This window comes from Candoia aspera, chromosome 4 (genome assembly GCF_035149785.1).
Source record: "Candoia aspera isolate rCanAsp1 chromosome 4, rCanAsp1.hap2, whole genome shotgun sequence".
In the NCBI taxonomy this organism is placed as follows: Eukaryota; Metazoa; Chordata; class Lepidosauria; order Squamata; family Boidae; genus Candoia; species Candoia aspera.
In genome coordinates, this window is record NC_086156.1 from 117697742 (window position 1) to 117709198 (window position 11457).

Sequence of the window (11457 nt, forward strand, 5' to 3'; positions counted from 1 at the left end):
AGGGGTGTTCACAGGGGGTCAAAAAAGTCAAGATGGCGCCACACCAACCAATCAAAGCCCTGGTTGGGCCTCCATCTTGACTTTTTTGACTCTCTCCCTGCAGATACCTCTTGCCTGGGTGGTCCCCTCCTCCCTGCTGCTTTCCACCTGGTTCCTCCTTCCTGCCAGGTTGATGGGTCCTCTGCTGTGGGTGGCTTCTTGGAAGCCCACCAGGGAGGGGTGTCTGTTTGGGGGACCAGCCTCTGCTCAGGTAGTTGAAGAGTCCCACTGCCTATGCAGACCCCTTGTGGTGGTAAGGGTCTCCCTTCAAGTTGTGGGTTTTTGCAAAATGCCCCCCTTCTCCTGTGCATCCTCCAGGTGACTCAGATGCCCCCCATCTCCCCTCCATTCATCAGTTCCCGAATTCTGTGCCAGGTCTTAGCAAAGAAAAAGAACCCTTGAGCTCCAAGTGCCAACTCTCCGTGCCCAGCAGGGGGCGATCTGGGTGCATCTGATTACCTTTCCCATCGCCCCCAGCCACTACAACTTGGCCATGCTGGCTGGGGGCGATGTGCGATGTAGTGCGACGTGGGATGGGTGAAGCTGTAAAGAAAACGTACAGTTTAGTCTATATGCGTATGTGTGGATTTAGGATAAGCGTCTTCGGAGAAAATGTTTGGAACTCTTATTTATTAATTGAACAATTTTTTAAAACTCTGGGAATAAGACGACAAGCAAACCAGCTGGGAAATCGGTTTGCGCGGTGGTGGGTGAGGCAGTTATATTTTATTCATCAAGGAAATAACACAGTTCAAAGAACAGTCTAAGAAAACCTTCCCTTTGATTGGGGTTCTGTGGAAATTCGAGCTCCAGGCAGGAAACTAGGAATTATCCGAGTAAAATTGTAAGTTACGTGCCCAGTAAAATTTTATTTCTTTTAATCCACAGTTAATATAATTGTAATATTTAGTTTTTGTAAAAACAAAACAAAACAACACTGTTATTTCATCTAAAAAGCCATTAACCAAAGGGGTGACTTTGCAAGATCTTTTCCATAATCTACCCATTTTGACTCTTCGATCTTTGTATTTTAAATTTTTTTCCAATTCTTTTTCCTCAATTCTGCTGTCCCTGGGGGTTGCTGGGTTTACTCTTCTTAATTACCTCTATATTGGGGGTGTTGGGTCCTAGGTGGTGATCAATACATAGGAGAGAATCCTATCCTCAAAATTCTCATTTTTCCGTACCCCAAATCCTCATTTCAACAACTTTTTCCATTTTGTAATTATACAGTATTCAGGACACTCAGAAATTACAATTTTTGCACAACTGCCAATGTTATAAGTTATGTAAGCCTGAGGAATAGGAATTGCTATATTCTGTTCCTTCCCCTTCCTTTTTGAAGGACTTTTATTGTTTTTGTATTGTGAAAGCTTTACAACCTGCTGCAAATATCAGATTTTAAATACTAATGTCCTTTACCGAGGGTATCGTTATTTTTGCAAATAGCCTGTGTAGCCAGTTTGGTGTAGTGATGAAGGGGCTGGCCTAGAAACCAGGAGACGGTGAGTTCTAGATCTCCCTTAGCCATCCCCTCTCTCTCAGCCCAGCCCGCCTCACAGGGTCGTTGTGGGGAAAGTAGGAGGCAAGAGTATGAGCCATGTTCGCCACCTTGGGTTATATGTAAAAACAGTGGGATAAAATAACAATAAGAATAGGCCTGTCTCCTGCTCCCTCTCAACATTGGGGGCCTCGACTCACCCCTTGCAGTGGAGTTACGGGGCGGCCCTCACTGGGGGCCGCTTTCACTCTCTGCTGACACAGAGCCTGGTGCAGCTCCTGGGTTTGCGCCCTTGCCACATTTAGTGTAGGGCTGAAGCCGAACAGGCCTGTCTGGATGGGTGGGGGCAGTGTATAAGTGGCAGTAAAATAAATATTTCAGAAAAGTTAGTCAGAGGATGGGTGATGGGCAGGGGCGTGGTGACGCACGTAAAAAAGAGGTGGCTTGGATCGCATAGGTGTGACCACCATCTTGACTTTTTTGACCCCCTGGACACCTCTGCCGCAGCAAAAGGGTCTGCTTGATGGCAAGGGATGGAAAGGCCCTGCAGGCGGCCCTAAACCTTTGGGGGTGCCACCTTCCCCGCAGGGGTGCCATGCCACCCCAAGGCTGAATTCACAACACCGCATTTGCTGCCCTGGGAAATGCCTGTCAAGAGGATTTGACTAGTTCTAGGTAGAGCGTCGCACTCTGCACATTCTCAGAGGCTCTTCTTTTTACCCGTCAGCCTTGCTGGGCTGGGTTTCTGGTGTGGGATGGCAGGACGGGAGGGTTCGGTTTCCAGATCCTCTTGCCAGCTCTCCGGAGACCTTCGGCCAGGAAGGGGCCCTGCAGCTTTCAAAGAAATGTTGAGGGGGGAGGTAGGGCATCTCCAGGCCGGACTTTGCCTCAAGCTGGCCGCCCGGGCACTGGCCAAGGGACCCCTTCTGCCCTTTGGAGCACGAAAGGGAAAGTTCACAGGGAAAAATCTCTGTGCCCCAGAGGAACCCACACAGCTTTGTTTTTAAGCCCCAAGCCGAGCATAAGGTATTTTATGTCCCTAGTCCCTAATATAATGGAAACCCTGGACCCTACTACAGTCCCCATCATCCTCAAACTGAATGGCTCAGTGGGATGGGGCTTGAATCCAACCTACATGGAGGGGACCAAGTTACAGAAAAGTCAACTGGGAAAGACTTCCACTGAAGTCAGAGTCGCTCTCAAAGACTTGTTCTCTGAAATTCTCTGTTACGGGTAGTCCTCACTTAACAACCATTCATTTAGTGATGTTCGGACTTACAACAGTGTTGAAAAAACGACTTAAGACCGATTCTCACACTTAGGACCATCTCAGCGTCCCCACGGTCACGTGATCACGATTTGGGCACTTAGCAACCAGTTCGCATTTATGACCGTTGCAGTGTCCTGTGGTCACGTGATTGCCATTTTTGACCTTCCTGGCCAGCTTCTGGCAAGCAAAATCAATGGGGAATTGCATTGTGGTTTGCTTAATGCCTGGGGTGATTCACTTAACGACCACTGCAAAAAAGCTTGTAAAATCCGGTCAGATTCATTTAATGACCACTCTGCTTAGCAGCTGAAATTCTGGTCCCAATTGTGGTTGTTAAGCGAGGACTACCTGCATTCCCTTTTTTTTTCTTTTTGTGCAGTTGACTCCTGGGGGGGGAGAGCTTGTGGCTTAGTCTTCCAGTCTTTGGGGAGGATTATTTTTATTTTATTTTTTATGGCTTATTTCACTTGCACCAGGAAGCCAATCCCACTGCAAGGACGTTTTCCCACTTTTTTCCCCTCAGTTCTTGGTGAACCAGCGTGAGTTGAGATTTTTTTGCCTTCCAAAACGGGGAATAAATAAATCTCGCGGCCCTAAATCCATCCTGGCTCCCGCCTGCCTCTTCTGGAGGAGCTCTGGGTGATGTTAGCCATCGGGTCAAAATCTCTGTGGTTTCCACCGGTCACTGAATATCGTATTTCTCTGCCTGGAATATTTTTACTCTCAAAACATAGTACAGTGGTTCTCAACCTCGGCAAATTTAAGATGTGCGGACTTCACCTCCCAGAATTCCCCAGCCAGCTTTGCTTCCAGGAGAAAAGTGAAAAAAATAAAAATAAAAAGATCCGTTGATCGGTTTTAGTGCACCTAAAAATAATGGAAAGAGCACAATACCAATAATCCAATAACCGGGACAGATCATGCAGCCATTGGCGCACCCAAACAGGAGTGAAGTGTAAGTATTTTATCTGAAATGGCCCCGTTTCAACAGCCCGCACTGAAACCAGTATTTTTACTGCCAGGAGAAGCTCCTGATGTAAGGCACATATGAAAACTCTCCTGACGCTGCAGGTTTCAGTCCCACGTCCAGTTGCCTTTCCCTCCTCCGCTCCTTCGCTTGCTTTTGTAACATTTGGCCTGAGAAGGAATTCTCGAAGCTCTGCACTTTTGGATGACCTTTGAACTGGCCTAATAAATGTATTGCTCTTAATATGGATATTGGATTTTTGCCTTGTGGCTAAGCAGCAAGCAGGAGCAGTGAGATTCACACATTTACCCTAAAGTTGTTTGGGGGGGGTTGGTGCAAAAGAGCCTTAAGGGCTGGAGTCACACAACACACAAATCCCCAATCAAACCACGCCCTTTTGGGCTCAGCGCAGTGTGCGAATTCAACCAGCATTGTTTTAGGCCAAGAATTGGCAGCTCAGCACTCTGGGCCTGTACAGTCCCCGCACTCGGAAAACTAGCAGCTCAGTTTCCTCCCATTTGGAGGGGGGAGGCCCATAAACCCTCTTAGGGAAGCTTTAACACGAGTTTCCTGCCATTTTTAAAAATCATAGGGAAAAAACACCCCCCACACACACCGTACTGTTACACAGTCTCAGCCTTGCCTGTGGGATGGTGCCTTGTCTGCTCTGCACCACTGGGCAGAATACTTTCTCCGAATACCCCTCACCCAAAATTAAATGCAAGCCCCCGCAACCAAAAAGATGCCCTCTGCTCCCAGCCAATCTCCCCTTCCCGCCAGGACATCCTTGAGGAGGTCGCTGCATCCAGAGAGGGCCAGGTGGGGATGCCTGCTCAAAGCCTGTGCAGAGTGCTCTTCCATCCCTGCTCAGCAGCTTCCTAGATGACCCACCGGAATTCTGCAGCTCCACCCCAGGCAATGCAGGTGCAGAAGGCTTTCCAAGAACGTTGCCCCCTGGGCCTGTGCCCGCCAGGTCCGAGTCTATTCCCCAAAACCCCTCAGCCCCCCTCTGCCAGCCCTTCGGAAAGAGTAGCTGCTTAATTGACAGGGAAAGGAAGAGGATCTGAGGACAGGGAGCCAGACTTTGGCCTGGCAGGGACCACGCTTGGCTGGGCTGGGCTGGGCTAGGCTGGGCTGCAGGCGGCGCACTTAAATTCAGCATCCGAGACAGGAAAGGCCAGGAAGGGTCTCGTGCAGCAGCGAAGTCCTCATAGCGCAGTTCAATGGTGGGTTCCCCGTGACTCCCCTCGGCAGCAAAAGTTCTGACAGAGGGGGAGGTTTAATTTGGACAGTCCCGGGGCAGAGAAACTTCATTCCTGGAGAAAGGGGGGTCTGTAAATGGAACTTCTGGTGATGCAGCGCTGTGGGTAATTCGTCTTCCTCGTTCTGGCTGCATTCATACGACTCTCAGTTAGCGACAGCCCCCGTTTTCTGGATCGGCACGATTCACTGATTCTGAAAATGTGCAGCTGGACCAGATGGGGCAAGGCTGAGAAGGAAAAAAAAACTAACATTGGCATTAACTAACTGGACGATCACAGCTGTTAGCTCTCTGGTGGACCTGGCTGAGCATGTGCGTGGTGAGCGCATTTCATTGGGGTTTCATTGCAATGGTTTTCAAGGCAGGAGCCCCTTGGGGGGAGCTGCTGGGGAGGAAAATGGGGCACCCTGAAAGGGGGAACAGATTGATTCTAAACTGCCTGTAATTTAAGCCACAAGTGCAGCCAGGTTCTGTCCCATGTTTAGGGACACAAACTAGCTGAGACTAGCAAGCTACAGTTTTTCTTCTTTTACAAATATTTTATTGTCCAGGTGGAATGCCTTTATGGCCCCAGATGTTTCTCAAACTGGTCTTTGTTTCTCTAAAGCAGTCTTTCTCAACCTCAGCAACTTTAAGACGTGTGGACTGGAACTGGCTGGGGAATTCTGGGAGTTCCAGTCCACACGTCTTAAAGTTGCTGAGGTTGAGAAAGACTGCTCTAAAGGATGGGTTTTCCATGTCTCAAATTGAGAAATCGCACTCAATTGTCTCCTCCTGCAGATGTTTGGGAGCGTGGGTGTGTGTGTCAAGATCCTGAATTTCCCCCGAATGTAAGATTGCCCCCCTGAATTCTAGTGTTTGTGGATTTGTATTTATTCCTGCGCGTCTTGTAAGTTGCTCAAAGCAGCTGGCGTGGGTTCCTCTTCCATTTTATGCCTGACACAACAACCCTGCATGGTAGGTTGGGCTGAGAGAACTGGGCAGCGGGTTGGGCTAGAAGCCCTCCGAGGTCCCTTCCAACCCTATGATTCTATGATTCTATGATTCTACGAACAGGGGTGGCCTGAACTCCCCGAGGGGGGCTTCTGATTCCAAGAATCCCCCCCTCTCGACATCTGCTCCCTCCCACTGGGGAGAAAAAAGTCTGCCTTGCAGCCAGCCAGGAAAAATTCTGAATTTTGTCTTTTGAATTGTACAGCCCTTCTGCTACCCCTCTGACTTTTTCTTTAATTCTATGGATTTTTTTTTAATCATTCCAATTTGGAGCAGTAAGGAGGTACACACGAGGAAAAACAGGATGCATATCCGAGGAAAATCCTAAACACAGCTTTAAAAAGCAGCAGCAGAGGGCGAAGAAAAAGAAATATAGCAGAGTCAAACCACGCTGATGGCAAACGTGGTGAAATCTTGAGAGTTGAATTGCTTTGCATTTGTACCATTTTTTCCCCCCAGCTGTTGCTTTTTTAACTTTTTTGTCTCTTTTCCCACCGTCCGGGCGGCTTCGCTGGTTGTTTTTTCTCTCTCTTCGCTGCTCCCGACTTCTGCCTCCCGAAAGGACCAGCCTCCTGCCTCTTCTCCTGGGCGTCCCGCCTTTCCGGACGGCGGGTGGGGATGGATGGTCGTCCTGGGGGGCTTCGTGCAGTCCGCCCTGGTCTTCGGGGTGATCCGCTCTTTCGGCGTCTTCTTCGTGGAGTTTGTGGCCCATTTCGGAGAATCTTCCAGCTCCGTCTCCTGGGTGGTGTCCCTGGGGATCGCCGTCCTGCAGTTTGCAAGTAAAGGAGAAGATTGGGCTTGCAGGGAGGGGCACTTGCCGGCTGGCTCAGCGTGGCACTGCGAACCTCGGCGTCCTCCAGTGGGCATGGCAGGGGACGATGGGGGTTGTAATCCAGCACCTCTGCAGAGCGCCCCGGCAAGGGAAAGTGGGGGTGGCGGGAGCAAAAGCGGCGCTTGGTGTTCATCCGAGGCACGCTTGGATGCGCGCAGAGAGACAATATCGCCAGAAAAGGTATTTCAAGCCTTGCCATTTGCACCTAACTGGCTCTGCAGAAGTTAAACAGTAATTTGAAGTCCTTTAGCTATACTGTAGGGGGGGGGGGACGCTTGACTATTTCTTTCCAGCACCATTTAAAGTTAGAAGGAAGCATCCAACCTGAGCTGAAATAGCTGGGCTTTGTTTCCCCGCATGAATTGCTAATTCACTCACTTCTGGGGCGGATTATTTTGGCTTCTGAACCCTTGGGCAAAGCAAATATTGCCCTCAGGATGGAGGATATTTGATAAGCATGCCGTGCTAAGCCTAACATGGTTTGTCTCTCTGGGGCTGGATGTACAAGCTTGGTGTGCTACTGCTCCTGGTCTGCTTTGCTGGACAGAATTCCTAGCAAACGGTACAGGTAGTCCTCACCTAATGACCACAATTGGGACTGGAATTTTGGTTGCTGAGCAAAGCAGTCATTAAGCAAAACTGACCTGATTTTACCACCTTTTTGTGGTGGTCATTAAGCAAATCACATGGTCGTTAAGCAAGTCACATGGTTCCCCATCGATTTTGCTTGCCAGAGCCAGGAAGGTCAAAAATGGTGATCATGCGGCCATGAGACACTGGAACAGTTGTAAATGTAAACCGATTGCCAAGCACCCAAATCATGATCACCTGACCACAGGGACACTGCGACAGTCATAAGTGTGAGGACTGGTCGTAAGCCAGTTTTTCAGCACTGTCTTAAGTACGAACCATCACTAAACAAGTGGTTGTTAAGTGAGGTCTACCTGTAAACTGGCACTACAGGCTAAGCAGCTGTACTGCACCCTCCCCAAAGCATACAGTTAATTACGTGGGGTTGCAGCTGGTCCTGCCATCTCTGGGAGCAGGTCTGGAAGCTGCAGCGAACTAGAGGAGAACTGTGTCTCCTGCCTTCAGCTGGTTGCCAGCCTGCTGGTGCAAAGTTAGGCTGGCATCACATCCAGGGGAGAGTCAACTGCCAGTCCAAATCTGGAAGGGGGTGGCAGAGTTTTCTTCTCTGTTTTGGGAAACCAAACTTCTGGAGCTTGGGAATTACAGTCGTCCCCCCGCCCCCCCCAGTATCTCTTGAGGACACCTGGGGTCTGAGCGGTTGGCGCAGGGGGCTCGGTGGTCTACGAAGCTCTTCACACCACTCTCTCACAGGTCCAATGGGCAGCACCCTCAGCACCCGCTACGGGGCACGTCCTGTTGTGATGGCCGGTGGTTTTCTGGCAAGTGGCGGGCTGTTCCTGGCGTCCTTCTCCACCGACCTGATCCAGCTGTACCTCAGCATTGGCCTGCTTACAGGTAGGGCTTTGCTGTGAACATCCCACCCCCACCCCCAGGTGCTTGAAAAGGGGCACAGGAAGAGTGAAAAGTTTGGGAAAACCCTCTGCGCTAAGGAAAATGCTTTTCAAGCAGACTGATGCCATCTAGACGTCTCAAGACTTAGGTGCCAAACACAAATGTGGCCTCTCAGAGCATGTGCAGAGTGCTTTCACCCTTGCCGCAGAGGGCGCACAGTTGGTTCTTGGAAAACTGAGTGTCTCAGCAAGCGGCAAGGCACAGCTTTAAAAACAACAGAAAACCCTGCAGAGCAAAAATTTGAGACAGTTGGAGGGCAAATTCCGAAGGGAAGGGCCACCAGGGCATTTGACTTAGGCCTGGAGGAGACCAGCCTAAGTTGCACATCACTGACCCTTCTCAAGCCCGAGAGCCCCACAGTTCCTTTGCGAAGGAGCAGGAGGCCTCACGGTGCGCAAGTGAGTGCCCGGCCCTGGTGCCACCATCCCTCGCTTTCCGAACATGGAGCTGCCATAAGCTGGACCTCAGGTTTCCAGAGTGCCTGGATCAACCTCTCCCAGGCTGGTGTAGGAGACCACATGCCGCATCCTTCAAGGCCTTCTTGGGTGCAGCTTCCCATGCCCAGTGGTTGGCATAGAGAGCAGCCGGGAAGTCTCCGGGATGGGGGCTCCTGTGGGTCTGATCAAGTGGGGGCTCTGCTGAGTCTCACCCAAGTGTTTCCTCCTTCCTCCCTCTCTCCCACTGGCCACAGGGCTAGGATGGGCCCTTGTGTTCACACCTTCGGTGGCTGCTGTGTCCCATTACTTCGAGAAGCGACGGACGCTGGCCATGGGTCTGGCCGTATCGGGGGCCGGTGTCTCCTCGCTGGCCTTCTCCCCGTTCTTCCAGTACCTGGTGGACTTATACGGATGGCGAGGGGCCCTCCAGATCGTGGCCGGAATGTCTCTGAACTTGGTGGCCTCTGGTGCGGTGCTGCGCCCCTTGGCTTTGGGGGGAGGCGGACCCCACGAAGATAGGTTGGGGGACCTCCCCCAGGAGTCAAGGACTCTGGCCTCCGCCTCTGCGCTGGAGCTGCTGCATCATGGACCCTTCCTGCGCTACGTCTTGGTTTTTGTCCTGGTGGACACGGGGTACTTCGTCCCCTATGCCCACTTGGTGGCCTACGCGAGGGACGTGGGTTGCCAAGAATACGATGCCGCCTCCATCATGTCGGTCGCGGCCATCGCAGACATGGCTGGTCGCATTTTTGCGGGCTGGCTGGCAGACACCAGGGTCTTCTCCCGTTCCGTCCACGACTTGACCCTTTGGACAGCCTTGACCGGCATATCCCTCACCCTGGTGCCCCTGGGACACAGCCTGGAGACCCTGATGCCCCTCGGCCTCTGCTACGGATTCTTCGCCGGCGCCCTGGTGCCGCTGCAGTTCACCTGCCTGGTGGAGATTGTCGGTGCCAGATACGTGCTGGCAGGCATTGGATTCATGCATATGCTGGAGAGCACGGGGGCCCTGGTGGGGACCCCCATTTCAGGTAAAGTTTTGGGGTTGTCCCCTTCAGAGTAGATCCTCCAGCGCACCTGCGTTTTGAGTTAAATGTTCACATTCAAACCATAGATCAGTTTTTCTCAACCTTGGCCACTTTGAGACGGGTGGACTTCAACTCCCAGAATTCCCCAGCCAGCTGGCTGGGGAATTCTGGGAGTTGAAGTCCACCCGTCTCAAAGTGGCCAAGGTTGAGAGATGGATGCAATTGTTTGGAAGGTTCTTCCCTACAAAAAACTGTGGCTGTTGGGAACCCCCCACTCTAGAAGAATGGAGGAAAGAAAAGGGGGGCAGTCATCTGGGGGGGTCCAAAATGTCAGTCATTGATCTTGAAATGCGGGGGAGATAGAACTCGCAGGGATGTGTGGTGGGTTTGGTAAAAAAAAGTCAAGAGGGTGGCTGTGACGGTACAATTGAAGCTCTGCCTGTTTTAAGGGGCATCGGCCAGTTTAGGCATCATAGAAAGGGTTAAAGTCGCCAGGCACACAGCTTCCCAGTCGGGCTTTAAGGGACCCTCCCCTCCTTCGCAGGCCAGTATCACAGGAGCTTCAGAAACCTCTCTGAAGTGCAGCCAAGAGGTCAGGATCACTTGGGGAAAACTGGGAGCAGCCACAGGGCAGGGACTGTAGACATAAAAACAGGTGGAAATGGGTCATGTTGTGTGGGCTGCCATCTTGGCTTTTTTGACCACACCCTACGGGTTGCCCCGAGAGCTCACATCATGTCCCACCCCCTGAGTTACATTCGGACCCAAGGGCCCGTTTGCAAAGTCGGGGAGACCTGCCACCATTTGAGGGAGGGAGGGAGGGAGGGAGGGAGGGAGGGAGGGAGGGAGGGAGGGAGGGAGGAAGGAAGGAAGGAAGGAAGGAAAACATCCATCCTACGTGAGCCATTTTGGACTGCTTTACTATCCTGACCTCTACTGAGGAGAGGATTGTAGTCTGTCATACTGTGATTTTTTTGCAGTCTTTATACAACATGCTGAACCTCCACTCGTTTTCTGGGCTCACACAAGTTTAACCACAGAATGGCCAAACGCAGGCACCCTTAAGCAAAGTTAGCACCGACCAAGATCTGCAGGTGGTGTGAAGGCATCTTCCAGGACTTCCCCTGACCTGCTTAAGGATGACAGTGGACTCAGCTGGCTTGTAGGCAAACAGCTTCCCTTCTCAGAGGGCGGACCCGAGGGGGTCCATGGGGAAAGGCTGGCTATGCCCCATCCTGAGAGCTAACCCCCATATTTTGCCTTTCAGGTTGGCTGAGAGACATCACAGGGAACTTCACGGCATCCTTCATCTCCGCTGGAGCCGTCCTCTTGGCCGGTAGCCTTGTTCTTCTCACGTTGCCCAACTACTTCTCTTGTTCAAGGCCCCCCAAAGCCCAGCCGTCTGGCACTGCCGAACACCGAGACCCAAAGACCTTGGAGTCAGGAGGCAGAAACCGTGACCAGATAAAAACTGGCTAGTTCGTTCCAGCAACCAAACAGGAAAAAAAAGCCTCTTCATCCTCCACTTCCTCTTCATGCTTCCTGCTGAAGTCAGGAGCAGATCCACCTTGCTCTTTTAACAAAGAC

At 51.4% G+C, this 11457-nt stretch overlaps 1 protein-coding gene across 1 annotated transcript; it reads left to right on the forward strand.

Annotated features, from left to right (window-relative positions):
- Positions 1 to 4910: 4910 nt before the first annotated feature.
- On the forward strand, positions 4911 to 11349 carry LOC134497252 (monocarboxylate transporter 13-like). Its single transcript, XM_063302921.1, has 5 exons — positions 4911 to 5003; positions 6594 to 6810; positions 8205 to 8348; positions 9097 to 9873; positions 11138 to 11349. The coding sequence occupies exons 1-5, from the start codon at positions 5001 to 5003 to the stop codon at positions 11347 to 11349; spliced, it is 1353 nt and encodes a 450-aa protein (XP_063158991.1). The 5' UTR covers positions 4911 to 5000.
- Positions 11350 to 11457: the final 108 nt, after the last annotated feature.

Bases quoted from the DNA above. Each gene is read 5' to 3' on its own strand.
- LOC134497252 (XM_063302921.1), top strand. The intron at 8,349-9,096 runs GTAGGGCTTTGC...CACTGGCCACAG, and splicing joins CAGCATTGGCCTGCTTACAG to GGCTAGGATGGGCCCTTGTG. The intron at 9,874-11,137 runs GTAAAGTTTTGG...TTTGCCTTTCAG, and splicing joins GGTGGGGACCCCCATTTCAG to GTTGGCTGAGAGACATCACA.